Source organism: Trachypithecus francoisi, unplaced genomic scaffold (assembly GCF_009764315.1).
Source record: "Trachypithecus francoisi isolate TF-2019V2 unplaced genomic scaffold, Tfra_2.0 Lachesis_group5, whole genome shotgun sequence".
Lineage (NCBI taxonomy): Eukaryota > Metazoa > Chordata > Mammalia > Primates > Cercopithecidae > Trachypithecus > Trachypithecus francoisi.
Window position 1 is genome coordinate 58,935,906 of NW_022681470.1, and position 18,257 is coordinate 58,954,162.

General features: G+C 54.3%; 2 protein-coding genes across 2 annotated transcripts in view; one reads left to right on the forward strand and one right to left on the reverse strand.

Moving 5' to 3' along the window:
- GPR37L1 (G protein-coupled receptor 37 like 1) lies at positions 1 to 9,923 on the forward strand. Its single transcript, XM_033199201.1, has 2 exons — positions 1 to 912; positions 4,071 to 9,923. The coding sequence occupies exons 1-2, from the start codon at positions 283 to 285 to the stop codon at positions 4,884 to 4,886; spliced, it is 1,446 nt and encodes a 481-aa protein (XP_033055092.1). The 5' UTR covers positions 1 to 282; the 3' UTR covers positions 4,887 to 9,923.
- ARL8A (ADP ribosylation factor like GTPase 8A) overlaps positions 9,737 to 18,257 on the reverse strand; it is an 11,677-nt gene continuing 3,156 nt past the window's right edge. Inside the window, exons 2-7 of the mRNA XM_033199208.1 lie at positions 14,988 to 15,068; positions 14,617 to 14,690; positions 12,363 to 12,456; positions 12,115 to 12,182; positions 11,502 to 11,572; positions 9,737 to 10,859 (exon numbers count right to left, since the gene is read on the reverse strand). Of these exons, the coding sequence (XP_033055099.1) occupies positions 10,810 to 10,859; positions 11,502 to 11,572; positions 12,115 to 12,182; positions 12,363 to 12,456; positions 14,617 to 14,690; positions 14,988 to 15,068 (438 nt within the window). The 3' untranslated portion in view covers positions 9,737 to 10,809. The remainder of the gene's footprint in view (positions 10,860 to 11,501; positions 11,573 to 12,114; positions 12,183 to 12,362; positions 12,457 to 14,616; positions 14,691 to 14,987; positions 15,069 to 18,257) is intronic.

Consider the following 18,257-nt stretch of genomic DNA (forward strand, 5'->3'; position numbering starts at 1 on the left):
TGAAGCAGGTGCCCTCTTAGGGCCCCACAGCCTGATGTGCTGTAGGGCCTGAGAAGCGGCGTCGTGGAGGACGAGACGTGTGAGGGCAGGAAAGAGTGCTGTGTGTCCAGCAGAGGGCCCTGCCCGGCCCATGGCCGGAGGCTGGGAGGGAGGGCAGGCAAGTGATGCCAGACGCCTGACTGGAGGCGGATCCAGCCGGCCAGCTGCCTCTCTGGAGCCCAGCTCTTGGGCCCCTGCACTCACCTGCTCTTCCCGGGGTGGCTGCCTCCTGCTCATTCAGCCATGCGGTGGCTGTGGCCCCTGGCTGTCTCTCTTGCTGTGATTTTGGCTGTGGGGCTAAGCAGGGTCTCTGGGGGTGCCCCCCTGCACCTGGGAAGGCACAGAGCCGAGACCCAGGAGCAGCAGAACCGATCCAAGAGGGGCACCGAGGATGAGGAGGCCAAGGGAGTGCAGCAGTATGTGCCTGAGGAGTGGGCGGAGTACCCCCGGCCCATTCACCCTGCTGGACTACAGCCCACCAAGCCCTTGGTGGCCACCAGCCCTAACCCCGACAAGGATGGGGGCACCCCAGGCAGCGGGCAGGAGCTGAGGGGTAATCTGACGGGGGCACCGGGGCAGAGGCTGCAGATCCAGAACCCCCTGTATCCGGTGACCGAGAGCTCCTACAGTGCCTATGCTATCATGCTCCTGGCGCTGGTGGTGTTTGCGGTGGGCATCGTGGGCAACCTGTCAGTCATGTGCATCGTGTGGCACAGCTACTACCTGAAGAGCGCCTGGAACTCTATCCTTGCCAGCTTGGCCCTCTGGGATTTTCTGGTCCTCTTTTTCTGCCTCCCTATTGTCATCTTCAACGAGATCACCAAGCAGAGGCTACTGGGTGACGTTTCTTGTCGGGCCGTGCCCTTCATGGAGGTGAGTGTGTGTTCCATCTGAGCTCAGCTGGGAGGCTGCAATCCAGGGAAGGGGTTCAAAGTCTCCATCAGGTCCTTGGAAGTGGAATTTGTGGGTGTGCAAAACCTGAGTCTTGGAGCTCTGGCTTGCTTCTCCTCTACCTTGGAGAAGGAGACAAATATGGTATTGGTTTCTGGTTGCTCTCAAGAGAAGTAGGCAGGCCAGGGGGACAGGTGGGTGTGTGGGGCCCCTGGGTTCTAGCCCCAGCCTGATCTCCTGCTTCAGGAGCAACCTCAAGGCAGGTCTTTCCCACTTTCTCCAGACCCTAAGCTGCCCTCTCCCTTCCTCAGCCCTTCTCCCCTGTCCCACCCAAGATCCCTCTGTCCTTTGTTGCAGTTCCTCTTCTTCCCTCTGTACCCCTGCGGCTGTCCTGCTCCCACAGCTCCCTTCGCTGCTCCTTCGTCTCCTGCCTCCTGAGGGAGTGCCTGAAGGGAGAACCCAGTTTCCTTCACACCCCTCTGGATCAAGTCAGCATCCCCTCCATGAGAATACAAGCACCAGAAGCAAAAGACTGCTCTGTTCTTTCCTCCCTGCTGGGATTCTCATTGTTATCATTGTCATCTCCACCAGCAACTTCCTAGATCCTCTCTGAAGGGAATACCTGGTTCTGGGCACTGGAGCTAATGGGGGGCTTTAGTCTCAGCTCTACCACTGACATACTGGGCGTCACTGGGCGTCACTGGGCAGGTTGGGAGACCAAGTCTCCCAACCAGGGCAGGTAGACCAGATGGTCCTTCCAGCTGGTCTGTTCTACACTTCTAAAGTATACTGCTATGCCCTCACTTCTGGGAATGTCTACGATAAGTCCATGGGTGTCAAAGGATATGTAGAGCATAGAGAGACAACTCAAAACACTGAAGAAATATACCTATGTGTGCATTTATGCAAAACACAGCAAGGCCACCCTCTCTTTATAAGACAAAATAAGCAGTCTTTCAAATTTTGGCAGCATGGAGTGTAATGGAGTGACTGTGACCTCCCTGTGAAGCTGCTGGGAGGAGGGAGACAACACCCTTTTTCTTTTTTTTTTTGAGACAGAGTCTCACTCTGTCACCCACAACACCCTTTTTCTTTATTTGAGACGGAGTCTCATTCTGTCACCCAGGGTGGAATGCCGTGGTGTAATCTCAGCTCAATGCAACCTCCGCCTCCCAGGTTCAAACAGTCCTCCCACCTCAGCCTCCCAAGTAGCTGGTACCACAGGCGGGCGGTACCATGCATGGCTAATTTTTGTAGTTTTGGTAGAGACAGGGTTTCACCATGTTGCCCAGGCTGGTCTCCAAATGCTGAGCTCAAGCAATCTACCTGCCTTGGTCTCCCAAAGTACTGGAATTACAGGTGGAGCCACCGCGCCTGGCAACACCCTTTTATAGGGAGGATCTCAGGATGGCGCTGAGGAGGGAGCAGGAAAAGGCAGCTTGGAATAAAACTTGAGATATTTTTGAGATGTAAAATAGAAGGACAGGGCTGGGCATGGTGGCTCACGCCTGTAATCCCAGCACTTTGGGAGGCCAAGGTGGGTGGATCATGAGGTCAGGAGATCGAGACCATCCTGGCCAACATGGTGAAACCCCGTCTCTACTAAAAGCACAAAAATTGGCTGGGCGTGGTGGCACATGCCTGTAATCCCAGCTACTCGGGAGGCTGAGGCAGGAGAATCACTTGAACCCAGGAGGCGGAGTTTGCAGTGAGCCGGAGATTACGCTGCTGCACTCCAGCCTGGCAACAGAGTGAGACTCTCAAAAAAAAAAAAAAAAAAAAAAAAAGGAGAGAATGGCGGCGTTTCTACCCAAGCTTGAAGGCTGTGCCTCCACAGGCCCGGGCTCCCCTGCCAAGAGAGGGGGTTGGGGTTCTCACAAAGGACACTTGGTGACCGTGCTAAAAGCCGGGGATTGTGTTCCCCCATCCAGAAGAGAGAAGAATTTGGACAGGACGGGGATCTGAGCACAATCTCTGAGTGTGGCCGAGCAGCGTCTGACGGTGCGGGAGGGTCCCCTCTTCCTTCCTGCTCTTTGGCACTCTCCTCCCCTGCCGCTCGGGCTGCTTCCTCTTGGCTCACGGGGTGGTTTTCCATGCGCTTGATGAATAGTGTGTGGGCATGGTGGGCACAGGCTGCTCGGAGGGGGGCCACTTCCCCACCCAGCCAGGCCCTGGGCTTCTCTGTACAGGGCCAGGAGCAGGACTCTGTGTGTGTGTGTGTGTGTGTTTGTGTGTGCACATAATGGGGTGTGGGCAGTGGAAGGACCTGCAAAGATCCAGAACTTCTATGTCTTCATCTTGGTTCTTCCTTGGAGATGATTTTCCAAAGTCTGTCAGAGAGCAACAGGGTCTGTGGGAGCCAGGCCATTCATCCCCCAGCCTGAGACGCAAAGAACAAGGGGGAAGGAGGCAGATGTGTGTGTAAACCTCAGCCCCACCATTCATCAGCAGTGTAGTCCTGGGCAAGTCACTCTTCCTGCCTGAGCCTGAGCTTTTTCAGCTGTAAGGTGGTTGATTGGGAATGTGATATGTGAAGTTCCTGACCCATAGGAAAAGCTCATTAAATGGAGTTGTTACCATTATTATAATTCATTCCCTTCCTTCCTTCCTCCTTCCTTCCTTCCTTCCTTCCTTTCTTCCTTCCTTCTTTCCCTCCCTCCCTCCCTCCCTCCCTCCCTCCCTCCCTCCCTCCTTCCTTCCTTCTTCCTTCCTTCCTCCTTCCTTCCTTCTTTCCACAGGGTTTCGCTCTGTCACCCGGGCTGGAGTGCAGTGATGTGATCTTGGCTCACTGCAGCTTCAGCCTTCTAGGCTCAAGCCATCTTCCTAACCTCAGCCTCCCAAGTAGTTGGGACCACAGGTGTGCCTCACCAGGACGGGCTATTTTTTTGTATTTTTAGTAGAGACTGGGTTCCATCATGTTGCCCAGGCTGGCCTCGAACTCCTGGGCTCGAGTGATCTGCCTGCCTTGACCTCTCAAAATGCTGGGATTATAGGTGTGAGCCACCGCGCCCGGCCCATTATTATAATTTCTATGCTTATCACTCAATTCATTGTCTAACTGAGCCAGAAGCCAGGTATCCTTCCTTGTCTCCATAGGTTTTGACCAAGTGCTTCTCTCTTCCCTCACATCCTGCCCACAGGTCTCCTCTCTGGGAGTCACCACTTTCAGCCTCTGTGCCCTGGGCATTGACCGCTTCCACGTGGCCACCAGCACCCTGCCCAAGGTGAGGCCCATCGAGCGGTGCCAATCTATCCTGGCCAAGCTGGCTGTCATCTGGGTGGGCTCCATGACGCTGGCCGTGCCCGAGCTCCTGCTGTGGCAGCTGGCACAGGAGCCTGCCCCCACCATGGGCACCCTGGACTCGTGCATCATGAAACCCTCAGCCAGCCTGCCCGAGTCCCTGTACTCATTGGTGATGACCTACCAGAACGCCCGCATGTGGTGGTACTTTGGCTGCTACTTCTGCCTGCCCATCCTCTTCACAGTCACCTGCCAGCTGGTGACGTGGCGGGTGCGAGGCCCTCCGGGGAGGAAGTCGGAGTGCAGGGCCAGCAAGCATGAGCAGTGTGAGAGCCAGCTCAACAGCACCGTGGTGGGCCTGACCGTGGTCTACGCCTTCTGCACCCTCCCAGAGAATGTCTGCAACATTGTGGTGGCCTACCTGTCCACCGAGCTGACCCCCCAGACCCTGGACCTCCTGGGCCTCATCAACCAGTTCTCTGCCTTCTTCAAGGGCGCCATCACCCCGGTGCTGCTCCTATGCATCTGCAGGCCGCTGGGCCGGGCCTTCCTGGACTGCTGCTGCTGCTGCTGCTGTGAGGAGTGTGGCGGGGCTTTGGAGGCCTCGGCCGCCAGTGGCTCGGACAACAAGCTCAAGACCGAGGTGTCCTCTTCCATCTACTTCCACAAGCCCAGGGAGTCACCCCCACTCCTGCCCTTGGGCACACCTTGCTGAGGCTCCAGCAGGGGTGAGGAGGGAGGGAGGGGCTGCCACCCCTGCCGGTGTCTGCTGTTCTTCCCCATAGGTCTTGCTTTGCTGCCTGTCTTGCTGTCTAGAGATGGACTTGGTTCCTCTTGTCAAGGTTTGGGGATGTCAAAGCCCCCTCCCCACACAGGGCCTTTCCTGTCCCTTGTGGGGCCTTCCAACCCTGTCCTTTCCACTGGTGGGTGGTGATGCTTCTAGGTCCTTAGAACTGCCCAGAAACTCTGAGTCCCAGCAGCTGGGAGCCAGAACTTTGCCTGCCCTCCCTTGGTTACACTCTCTCTTCTTGCTCTCTGCCTTGTAACCTGACCATATTTTAGTTGTGCCCTTCCCAGGCATCATCTTCCAACCCCCAACCTGGGGCCCCATCTTGGAATGGGGGCTCCTTGGGGGCCAGCTCAATGTGGCTCACCACACTCTCCTTTTTCTTTTCTTTTCTTTTTTTTTTTTTTTTTTTTGAGACAGAATCTTGCTCTGTTGCCCAGGCTGGAGTACGGTGGTCTGATGTCAGCTCTCTGCAACCTCTGCCTCCTGGGTTCAAGCGATTCTCCTGCCTCAGCCTCCTGAGTAGCTGGGATTACAGGTGTGCACCACCACACCCGGCTGATATTTGTATTTGTAGAAGAGATGGGGTTTCATCATGTTGGCCAGGCTGGTGTTGAACTCCTGACCTCAAGTGATCTGCTTACCTTGTCCTCCCAAAGTGCTGGGATTACAGGTGTGAGCCGCCGCGCCCGGCCTCAATACACTCTTCTCTGGACCGAGTCTGTCCCAGCCCTGGATGCCTCCTCCTACTGGTGCCTTCTTTTCTTCCAGAGGATTTCTCTCTCCTTCCTCCTCCTTTCTTTGGGATCCCCTGGTTGCCTATCCCAACCTCCCTGTTAGGTGCTTTCCCATAGGAGGCCCTTCTTGAGAAACAATAAACTAGGTACAACTACCCCTACACCCATCCACTTTCTTGTGCCACATTCTGGCAGGGCCCAGATGCACCTGGGCCTTCCTGGCCTGGCAATGCCTAGGGAAATTTCTGCTGACCTGGCCTGGCCTGTGGCTGGTGTTCAGAACAGCCCTGTGGCCCTGGGGACTCCAAGGGTTTTATGACTTTTGAGGGACAGAGAGGATGGAGGGCTCGGGGAGCTGGGGGACCTAAGTCCTCATCCTGGTCTAAACCCCGTGCTCCTTGGGAAGTCAAAAGCCTGGAAAATATCTCTTCTGGAGCCCTCATCTCTGCTATGCCCTCTCTCCACAAAGCCCCCCTTGGAGGGAGGCCAGTGGTCTTTCCTCTCTGAGCCCCAGGACTTCCCAACCTTTGTCACTCTGAGAGCTGCTCTTGTTCAGTTTCTTAGAATGGACTGTTTTGCCTGTAGACGGCCCAGCTGCCTGCCCCGGCCTGCCCCCGCCCAGCCCCCACTGCACCACCCTTCCCGCCAGAGCTCCCACTGCCCCCGGCAGACCCTTCATGCAGCTCCTCCTGTGGGGTCTTGCCCTTGAAGTCCCACTTCCCCCAGCCCCACATCTGGGCCCTTCCAGAGGGCACCATTAGCCTTGTGGGTCCCTGGGAAGCTGGCACAGCATCAACCAGAAATGATGCCTCAGCCAGGCTACCAATCACTCCCTGCCTGGGAGCTCAGCTTTCCTCAGAACCGCTGCCCCTGTCTGAAGCTCTGTCCTGGGTCCCACCAGACTTCTGCCCACCAGGCCTACCTAGAACATCCACACAGGGCCTCAGGAAGGGTCCTGGGGGCCCAGGGACGGGCAGAGGCAGGGGTTCCGAGCACCCGGGGCTCCATTCTCCTCTGTCCACCCACCCACACTCCTTGGCCTCAGCCTGCCCTGTACCCAAGCTTCCCTCCCCCTCTCCTGGGGATCTTAACAGCCTTGTTCTCTCTCCCTGGCACCCACCCCCAGGGCGGGTGATGCCGCCAAGAGAGAGGGAGGCCGTTGCTAGGTGATGGCGCCGCCATGCGCACACCCTTTGTGCTGGGGAGTGACACCCACCCATTTCTCAGCAGACCTGTTGCCACGGTGACTGAAGCCCCCAGCTCTGTCTGTAGAAACTTCAGATGGCTGGGGGAGCAGGTTGGAGAGGGGACCAAAGGCAGGCCTGTCGCACTGAAGCTCCTGGGGACCATTTCCTCCACATTTCCCCAACTCCTTCTCCCACCCGCTGCCAGGCCTGGAGGCACCACCAGCTTCCTAAGGGATGCAGGAAGGGGCCTGGTGAACTGAGGTGAAGTCCAGGGCAGGGGAGGCAGGCCCCTCAGCATCCTGTTTAGGAGTCCTCCTCCACAAAGGGTGCCCTCCGCCTCTCCCTCCTGCTGGTTGGTCGACTCAGAGATGAAGGGGGAGAGATCGTGGCTCCGAGGCTCTGCCACTGCCACCTCCCAGGCCTGCCAACGTGAATGGCTTGCAGAATCAGTCAGCAGGCCAGCGGTCTTGGGAAAGAGCCACTGTCCCTGCAGCCTGGGCCAGCTGGGGGAACAATGTAGGGTTTGTTGCTTAGGGGTCCTAGGCTTGCGGGGGGGTTGGCACATGGTGGGCGGTGGACTTGAGCTGGGATGCTCTGAGATGCCACTAACACGCTCGCTCACCCAAGGGCAGACTTCAGACCAGCCCTCAGATCCTGATGCCAGGTTACAGGGGTTAGGGGAGCCTGAAATCCACTGCGTCTCCCTGCTCCACTTGGGAGTCACCTTCTCATCACTTATCCTGGAACCTGAGTGCAATTTCTTAAACCCAGTCTCAGCTTCCTCATCTGCAAAATGGGAATAATCGTCCTTCACAGAGGAGTATGGTCATTTAATGAGACAAGATATATAAAGCACTTTGCATGGTGCCCCAAACCTTTTATTCCTTCCTCCCCTTTGGGAATTCAATTCTCCAGTGTGATGGAGCAGGCTTGGCCAGGGGATTCTTAAATGCATCCAGCTTTTGGCATCAAAGGGCCCCAAACATGACAAATTACCTATACTCATGGTCTGTTCCCTGTTCAACTTTAATAGGTTGTGTGTTTTTTTGTTTTTTGTTTTTTGTTTTTTAAGAGTTGGGGGGTCTTACTATGTTGCCCAGGCTGGCTTTGAACTCCTGGGCTCAAGCAGTCCTCCTGCCTCAGCCTCCTGAGTAGCTGGGACTACAGGTGTGTACCACCATGCCTGGCTGAACACTTTTTTTTTTGACAGGAGCTCACTCTGTCACTCAAGCTGAGTGCTGTGGTGTGATCACAGCTCATCGCAGCCTCTGCTTCCTGGGCTCACACAATTCTCCTGCCTCAGCTTCCTGAATAGCTGGGACTACAGGTGTGCACTACCATGCCTGGCTAATTTTTGATTATTTGTAGGCATAGGGTCTCACTATTTTGTCCAGGCTGGTCTCAAACTCCCGGACTCAAGTGATTCTCCTACCTCGGGCTCCCAAAGTGCTGGGATTACAGGTATGAACCACTGCACTTGGCCCTTGAACAAATTCTTTAAGTCTTATTAGTACCTGCTGCATGCCGGCACTCTGGAAGGAGGATGCTCGCTTGCTTCCTGGTAACCAGCTCTCTTATCTCAAACCTCAGTCCTCACTGAGGATCACAGGATCTAGAAAGGCACCTCAGCCTGGAAACAGCCCCAGATGAGTGAGATTGCTAGTCCTCTCCCAGGATCCCAGGCCCAGGGCAAACCCAGACATGCTTACAGCCAGGAGGGCAGGGGACAGAACCCTGGCCCCCCTTCAACCTCCTTAGCCAGGAGGGCATGTCCCATTTTCCTTAGGAGTTGGGAGTTACCCTAGAATCACTTAGCTTCAGATGCCAAATTCCATCCACATTCTTTCCTCCAACTCTCCAGCAGTGGGGAACTGCCTCTCCAGGCAGGGCACTGCTCTGACAGGTCTGATGACTGCCTCCAGGAGGAAGCTCTGGGCACCAATGAAGGTGAGGGGCTGGGGGGCCTAGGACGAGGAGTCAAGATCCCCACTCCCAGGACTAGGGGACATTTTGGCTCCTTTTGTGGGAGGGGTGAGAAGGGCTGGGGTGTTCTGCAGAGGCCTGCTCCATTTTCCAGGGTGAAGGAGAGGCCGAGGGAGGTGGAGCAGGAGGAGGTGGGGCTTACTGTGAAACTGGGTCAAGATGGCCTCGGATTTGAGCAGGCAGGGCCACCAGGCTCTGAGGCAGCAGCTGTGAGCAGTGCAGAGGGAGGACCAGTCTGACGGTGAACAGTGAGGTGGGGGAACCGACTAGAATCAGGCAGAGGAGCGAGGGCAGGCCTCCTACCAGGAAACCCATAGCACTGGCACTAACTGAGAGGCAGCAACAGTGGTGACTCCCCCAGGCTCTGTGGGCCCAGCCCTACCCCTGGAGCAGAGTTAACTGGTTCTGGGGTAGGAACTGGGGGCCAGAGGGACAGGGTTCTGGTTCTGGCTCAACCTTGGCTGCCGGTGAGATCCAGGGCCTGGGAAAGAGGGGCTGAGGCCTGAACTGGGCCTAAGGAGAGCGCAGCTCAGTTTGCACACAAAACAGCACCCAGCCCTGCCCCTTGCCACCTCTACCCAGCCCTGGGCAGTTCCCTCAACAGAGCTTTGCAGCCTCACGTGGCAGCTGCTGGCTCAAAGCTGGGACTACATGAAAGTCTGAAAAGAGAATGAGAAGGAGGTGGCGCAAGAGCCTGGACGCACGTGTGGGAGGCCGTTTTGTGCAGCGCCATTGTGCTCCCCGGGCGGGCACGTGCTCGCGCTCCATGGCTCTGTTGGTGCCCAGTGTGCAGGGGTGTGCTGGTGGCCCTGTGGGCCTCTCAGGCAACCCATGCCAACTGCGGAGAAGTAACCGGCACCATACACCCCCCCAACACAAAACTGGTCATTTATTTTTGTTGTTGTCATTGTTATTAGGAGGCAAAAAAATGTACAGTTACAAGAATCATTTTCCAAACAGAGGTTAAATATGAGCTGAAAAGTGTAAAAAAGGAAGAGGAACATCACTTTACAAATCATTAAATTAAACAAATAAACAAACAGAACCCAAAGAACCAACCCCCCATGCTGAGTTCTCTCCTTGTGCAACTCTGCAAAATGAGAACAGAAAATGAAGTGGGCCGTGGAGGTGGGGGCCCTGGGGAGGGGCGGGAGCTGGGAGCCAGGAGCAGGCAGGAGGGGGCTGCTGGGGCATGGATGCTGGCTTTCTGCCCCGTGCACCTGGTATTTTCTGGTACCTGGTTGTACCTGGTGGCTCTATCCAGGCTGGGGACCGAGGGGAGGGGCCCCCGGAGGCCCTTGCTAGCCTGTGGGGTTCAAGCACTGCCAGGACAAGCCAGACTGGGCGGTGGAAACACACGGGACGGGGGGCGACCACCAGTGCCCAGGCTGGTACCTGCCACAGGTGCCAGTCTCCACCTCTCCTGATCTGAACTTGCCCCAAGTCCACCTGCATCTCCCTCCTTTTCTCCAGACTGCCCCCTCCCAGATCCCAAAAGGGATGCCCTGCAGCATCAAATGGTTGATTTTAGTCTTTGCTTAAATTAAAAAATTAAAATATATATACATATATATACTGTACACACAGGACGATAACAGAGAGTGTTGAAAAGGGAGGTACAGGAGTGGGCCGTGGAAAAGCCAGGGGCGGGGGCTGTGGCCCAGGGTTGCTGGGAGGGAGGCAGGGCTGGCTGATGGGACAAAGGCGGGGGGGGGGGGGGGGGGGGGAAGGTGAGAAGTTAGGGGACCAGAATGGGGGGCAATGTATTTTACAATAAAAACAGGAGTTCAAACCTCAGCAGAACAGGACTCTGGGGTCCCCAGAGGGCCCTCCTCACACTGGGTGAGGAGGGTTGGGCTTAGGGGGACGACGGGGGTGGGCGGGGAGCTCGGCTTCAGGTTTAGATGACGACGGTCCCTGGTCTGAGGGAGAAGGGCTGGAGTCTCAGCTTCTCCGTGACTTTGAGTGTTGAATAAGCCACTGTAGGGTGATGTCTGAGAGGGGAAAAGAGAACAGCTTATAAGGCCTGTAAGTGCTGGCCATGCTGGGGCAGCAGAGGCCTAAGAAACTAAACCTAAGGGTATCAGAAGTCCAGAGGTGCCAGGAGGGGTGGCGCACACCTGGAGTCCCAGCTACGTGGGAAGCTCAGGTGGGAGGATTGCTTGAACCCAAGAGTGGAGTTGGAGGCTTCAGTGAGCTATGATCACTCCACGGAACTCCAGCCTGGGTGACAGAGCGAGACACTTTCTCAAAAACAAACAAACAAACAAGAAGTCCAGAGCTGGCAAGCGCCACATGGCCCTGAACAAGTAGTAGCGGAATCCAGGTGCTGGGAAAGAGAGAGAGCCACAGCATGTCAGAGCCAGCAGGGACCTGAGAATCACCCGGTCCAGCCCTGGAATCTTAGAAGTGAGGAGGTGAAGCCCAGAGCGGGGATCGATTTGCCAGAGATCACACAACCACTTGGGGACGAGCTGGGATAGTGCCCAGAATCTGGGCCGCCCAGCTGCCTTTTCTATCCAAGAGCCACAGGGCTTTGGACTTAAAGGAAAGTTGTGGAGCGAGAACCTTTGAGAGCCACTAAAACACCCAGAAATGCCTCTCCCTGCTCCTCCCCTTTCCCCAATCCTACGCACCAATGTTGTCCTTTTCTTTGCAGGAGATGGAGTAGCAGCAGATCTCTCGGTCCTGGATGGCAGATAGATTCCTGGGGGAAACCAGAGTAGAGTCCGCTGAGGCTACGCACATCCAGGGGGCCTGGGACTAGGGGACAGCAGGGCCTTTTTCTTTTTTTTTTTTCTTTTTGAGACGGAGTCTGGCTCTGTCGCCCAGGCTGGAGTGCAGTGGCCGGATCTCAGCTCACTGCAAGCTCCGCCTCCTGGGTTTACGCCATTCTCCTGCCTCAGCCTCCCGTGTAGCTGGGACTACAGGCGCCCGCCACCTCGCCCGGCTAATTTTTTTTATTTTTTTAGTAGAGACGGGGTTTCACCGGGTTAGCCAGGATGGTCTCGATCTCCTGACCTCGTGATCCGCCCGTCTCGGCCTCCCAAAGTGCTGGGATTACAGGCTTGAGCCACCGCGCCCGGCAGCAGGGCCTTTTTCTTAAGAGGCTACAATGGGGAGGGTGAGGTGCCTGAAAAGGTGAGCTCTGCTGCCACCGTGTGGCTAATACTAAGAACAGCAGCAAGCCTAGGCTGTTGGTCTGGTGGTTGGGGAATTGGGAGAGCAGAAAGTAATATAGCAACTCACATTTTCTCAATCAGCTCCTTCTCATCCAGTGCTCCCGGAAGGTCTCGCTTGTTACCCAGGACTAAGACCTATGGAGAAGCGAGGGTGAGGATGAGGTCTAGGGCAGCCGTGCCCAGGCTGTCTGGGTGGTGAGCTGGCCTCCTGGGTCCCGTTTCCTCTCTACACCCCTACTATGCCCGGCTTTTACCTGCCCCCAGTGACTTCCCAGCCGAGCTCCCTCCCCATCCCGCTCCCACATGTCTGCTGACCGGGATGCCCTGCAGCTGGGGTTTGTCCAGTAGGTTGTGGAGCTCGTTCTTAGAGGCCTCAATCTTCTCCTGGTCAGCAGCATCCACCATGTACCTGGGGAAAGGGGCAGGGTGGGGACAAGCATGTTGACACCGCAGGCTGGGGTGGTGCAAGGAAGAGAAGGAGCTGCTGCTTGGAGGCAAAAGCATCTGTTGCAGCTTGGTCACTTCAGGATCCATGGGCTACCTGGCCTGGCTCAAGGCAGGTGCTCTGCGGATGTTTTCTGAGTCTATGGGAGTGAATAGCTGCGGGAACTCCTGGGGCCTGCCAATAGCTTCCAAGTGCTACTCTGGGGAAGCCGTCACTCGTGGAAAAGCAAGGGCCCTTTGGGATTAGCTGTAAGACCCTCTCAAAGTGACCCACTTATGTTTTCATGGAAAGACTAAATAAGGTTAGAGTGAAAAAAGCAAAGGAAACCTTAGAAGATTTCTTTTAGCAAGATACTTTTTGTTTTCAGGTTAAAAAGCAACCTATTGTTTATTCTAAATGATCTATTGTTTGGGCATATATATATAAAATAAATTTTATTATTATTATTAATATCATTTTTGAGACGGAGTCTCGCTCTGTTGCCAGGCTGGAGTGCAGTGGTGCAATCTCAGCTCACTGCCACCTCCACCTGCCAGGTTCAAGCGATTCTCCTGCCTCAACCTCCCAAGTAGCTGGGACTACAGGCGCATGCCGCCACGCATGGCTAATTTTTTCTATTTTCAGTAGAGATGGGGTTTCACCGTGTTAGCCAGAAGGGCCTCGATCTCCTGACCTTGTGATCCACCCACGCTGGGCTCCCAAAGTGCTGGGATTACAGGTGTGAGCCACCGTACCCGGCCTATTAGTTTTCGAGACAGGGTCTCACTCTGTCACCCAGGGTGGAGTGCAGTGGTGCAATTACATCTCATTGCAGCCTCAGCTTCCCGGACTCAAGAGATCCTCCCGCCTCAGTCGTCTGAGTAGGTGGGACTACAGGTGCGTGCCACCAGGCTCAGCTAATTTTTGTACTTTTGTAGAGATACAGTTGTGCCATGTTACCCAGGTTGGTTTTGAACTTCTGATCTCAAGTGATCCGCCTGCCTTGGCCTCCCACTGTGCCCTGCCATTTTTCAATGTTTAAAATTTATTTTATTTTATTTTTTAGAGACAGGATCTTGCTATGTTGTCTAGGCTGGCCTTAAACTCCTGGGCTCAAGCAATCTTCCTGCCTCAGCCTCCCAAGTAGCTGGGATTACAGGTGTGTGGCACCATGTTCAGCCAAAAAAACATTATTATTATTATTATTATTATTTTTTGAGACAGAGCCTGGCTCTGTCGCCCGGGCTGGAGTGCAGTGGCGCAATCTCAGCTCACTGCAAGCTCCGCCTCCTGGGTTTACGCCATTCTCCTGCCTCAGCCTCCCAAGTATCTGGGACTACAGGCGCCCGCCACCTCGCCTGGCTAGTTTTTTGTATTTTTTAGTAGAGACGGGGTTTCACCGTGTTGGCCAGGATGGTCTCGATCTTCTGACCTCGTGATCCACCCGTCTCGGCCTCCCAAAGTGCTGGGATTACAGGCTTGAGCCACCGCGCCTGGCCAAAAACATTATTTTTAAAAAGCAAGAGAGGGCTGGGCGCAGTGGCTCATGCATGTAATTTGGGAGGCCGAGACGGGCAGATCACCTGAGGTCAGGCGTTCGAGACCAGCCTAACTAACATGGAGAAACCCTGTCTCTACGAAAAATACATTAGCCAGGCGTGGTGGAGGATGCCTGTAATCCCAGCTACTCAGGAGGCTGAGGTGGGAGAATTGCTTGAACCTGGGAGGCAGGAGGTTGTGGTAAGCCAAGATCACGTCATTGCACTCCAGCCTGGGCAACAAGAGCAAAACTCCATCTCAAAAAAAAAAAAAAAAAAAAAAAAAAGGAATCATTTAAACCACACAAAATTCAAGACAGTGGTGACTTGGGGTTGAGGGGAGGGAGACAGTTAATGAAGAGAACGCAGGTGCATCTGGCTGGTTGATAGTCTATAGTCTGTTTCTTAGATTGGGTAGTGAGCGCTCAGGGCATTTATCCAATAAGAAACGAGCAGCATGCAAAATAAAGGCAGGCCATGGACCGACACTGTGTCATGAACTAAGGATTAGGTCTAATACAACCCTGCGCCTCTGAGGTCCTCGAAGGTAGCAGGGCTAGGGGAGCTGGGTAAGGCTGGAGTCTGGGGATGCCTCCCGTGTACTTACACGATGGCGCTCACTCCTCGGCAGTAGCGTTCCCACATGCTGCGGAAACGCGGCTGTCCCCCAATGTCCCAGAGCTGAGCAAGAAGAGGGTGAGATAGCCTCAGTAGTGGGCAGGCCACCAAAACGGTCTCAAATGCCCCCTCCTACTCTGCCCTACTCTCCTCTGCCTCCCCGGCTTTCTCTCCAGTTCTCCCCCTTCTCCACTCCCCTCTCCGTCTACCTTAGAAGTCTTCTACTGTCTTTTCTCAGCTCCTCAACAGGGGGACCCTGGCCTCTGCCCCATTTGAGCTCGCTCCTCCCAGGGGCCTCCGTTGCCCTCCCCAACACACACACACACAGTCCTCTGCACCCCCAAACTTCTGAGCCCTCACCTTGATAGTCACATTCCCTTTGGTGATTTTGCGCATGTTGAAACCCACGGTGGGGATCATGTCCTCGTTGAACTGTCCTGACTGGAAAGAAGACTCAGAATGGGAAACGGTGCAAAAATCGACATGTCCCAGCCACAGACCAAGAGGCTGCAAGAACCATGCAGAGGCCAGGCCAGAGCTTCCTAGGCTTCCCACTGTGGGGTACTCTTGCATGTCCCATGCTTTTAGGCAGGATGGGCTATCACCAACCTATGTGTCCCGCCTACACTCGGGGATGCCCTGTGAAGAGACCCACTTTTATCAGACAGTCTCAATCTCTCTGCCTAGACTAGGGGAAAATTCTTCCTCAAGTCTAACCTACATCTCTCTGTAGTAACTGAAGCTACTTTCTCTCCAGTGGAGAGGAAGAAGAAATTACCTCCCAGGAAGAGAACTTGAGGCAAGTCATGTTCTAACAGTTAAGGAGGATCTCAAGAAAGCAGACGCATTTTCCAACTAAAAAGTCAAACTTTTTGGGGCAGAGTATATTGGTCATCCTGAAAATGCAGTGCACGCCAAGCAGTTTCGGGATTATCCATGGTTTGGTTTATTTGTACTGTACTCCAATTACTGGGAAGGATACCCACACTCTATGTTGTCTGCTTACTGATGTATGTGTCTCCTCACTAGAAGGAACACTTCCTGGGAGAGGACCCAGGTGTATAGTAACACCATTAGTAAATGTTTGCTGAATACTGGGGGATTGACTGTAATTCCATTTTCCAAAATCCATTCTGTATTGTCTCTAAGATTTCTGGATTCTTCTTTTTTTTTTTTTTTTTTTTTTGAGATGGAGTCTTGCTCTGCCACCCAGGCTGGAGTGCAGTGGCCGGATCTCAGCTCACTGCAAGCTCCGCCTCCCGGGTTCACGCCATTCTCCTGTCTCAGCCTCCCGAATAGCTGGGACTACAGGCGCCCGCCTCGTCGCCCGGCTAGTTTTTTGTATTTTTTTAGTAGAGATGGGGTTTCACCGTATTAGCCAGGATGGTCTCGATCTCCTGACCTTGTGATCCACCCGTCTCGGCCTCCCAAAGTGCTGGGATTACAGGCTTGAGCCACCGCGCCCGGCCGATTTCTGGATTCTTCTAAACCACCTGCAGGCTTCAAATAAGGCCAGACCCAACTCCCTCTCAGGTCATATCTCCATGTTCACGGGTAGGACACTTCTGCTTATCCCCTGGAAGCAGGCTGAAGAGATGGGACTCAGGCGGGCGCGGTGGCTCACACCTGTAATCCCAGCACTTTGGGAGACTGAGGGAGCGGATCACGAAGTCAGGAGTTCGAGACCAGCATGGCCAACATGGTGAAACCCTGTCTCTACTAAAAATACAAAAAATTAGCTGGGCGTGGTGGCACGTGCCTGTAATCCCAGCTACCTGGGAGGCTGAGGTGGGAGAATCACTTGAACCCAAGAGGCAGAGGTTGCAGTGAGCTGAGATCATGCCATTGCACTCTAGCCTGGGTGACAGAGCAAGACTTTGGCTCAAGAAAAAAAAAAAAGAGATGGGGCTCACTCAACTTTGAATCTGAGGGTGATAGCCCTGTTCCTTTTTTTTTTTTTTTGAGACAGTCTCACTCTATCGCCCAGGCTGGAGTGCAACGATGCAATCTCAGCTCACTGCAGCCTCTGCCTTCTGGGCTCAAGCGAGTCTCCTGCCTCAGCCTCCCCGGTAGCTGAGACCACAGGCATGTACCACTACACTCAGCTAATTTTTGTATTTTTAGTAGAGACAGGGTTTCGCCACATTGGCCAGGATAGTCTTGAACTCCTGACCTCAAGTGACCCGCCTACCTGGGCCTCACAAAGTGCTGGGATTACAGGGGTGAGCCACAGTGCCCAGCCAAGCCCTGTTTCTTTACCATGCCTTTTTCTCCCACCAGCTGGCAGGAATAATTTGCCTTGGGTTACATAAAGAAATCAGGGGCCCTGACTATTAGCCAAGATGTAGATGATTGGCTCTTATTTCATGCCTCCAAGTCCACATGAAGACCCATGATTAGAGTGCTTCGATTCCTCCCCTACCCCCTCTTTTTTTTTTTTTTGAGACGGAGTCTCACTCTCTTGCCCAGGCAGGAGTGCAGTGGCGGATCTCGGCTCACCATAGCCTCTGCCTCCTGGGTTCAAGCGGTTCTGCCTCAGCCTCCTGAGTAGCTGCAACTACAGGCACGCACCACCATGCCTGGCTAATTTTTTTTTTTTTTTTTGTATTTTTAGTAGATACAGGGTTTCGCCGTGTTGGCCAGGATGGTCTCGATCGATCTCCTGACCTCATGATCTGCCCGCCTCGGCCTCCCACAGTGCTGGGATTATAGGCGTGAGCCACTGCGCCCGGCCCGATTCCCTTTTATCTGCAGGAACCACGCATTCGTCAGGGCCCTAGGATGATGTAAGAACGGAGTACCCAGGACTGACACCCAATGACAAGGTCCAGCAGCGGTTTCCAACCTGAGGCCCACAGTTGGGCTTCAGAGATCCCCTGAACCCCCTGAAATCGTACACAGTCTGTGTGTGTGTGTGTGCAAAGTTTTGTTTGTATGTACATTTTTCTGGAGAAAGGGTCTCTAACTCCTCTCAGATATCAAAAAGGTCTGAAAGCCCCAAAGGTAGGAATCACTGACGAAGAGGAAATGGCTTCTTCTGGCTAAGCAGGGAGAATTAAGTGTGCTGAAATCACCCAGACCCCAGCAGCACGCTGCAGTCTACCCCATCCCTAGCCACAGAGTCTGAGGAAGGAGGCCCAGTTCTTGTTTATCTCTCATCCCAGGGGTGCTTGGATAAGAAGCTTGAACTTCTCTGGACCTCAGGGTTTCTGAATGTAAAATTGGGGAGAAGGGTTTCAGTCTCTTAGGAACTGTAAATAAGACTCACAACGTGCTTGGAAATGGTTTCTATATAGCATGGAAAACCATCACTGCTCTTTGACAACTAGAAGATCCACAGGTTACCAAGTAACTGAGAAGCCCAGCCTGGCAGAATGTGACCTTGGCAGAGGGGGATGCTAGGAAGGCCTTCAAGGAGCCAGTCTCCCCAGCACCAGTAGGTCCTGTTCAGCTGTGAACTGGAGATAAGGTGGAATCAGATTATGACTTAATTTCGCTGCGAATGCCTCCCTGTCTCACAGCTCTTTATTTAAGGTTGGAAGTAACCTGAAGTCATGCAGCCCAACCCCTTGTCTCAGACTTCAATCCCTTCTGCCCCATCCCCTCTTGGGTCAGTTTCAACTATCAGAA

Excerpts from the sequence above, each read along its gene's own strand:
- GPR37L1 (XM_033199201.1), top strand. The coding sequence starts at position 283 with ATGCGGTGGCTGTGGCCCCTGGCTGTCTCTCTTGCTGTGATTTTGGCT. Across the intron at positions 913-4,070 it reads GGGCCGTGCCCTTCATGGAG|GTCTCCTCTCTGGGAGTCAC; the intron begins GTGAGTGTGTGT and ends TCCTGCCCACAG.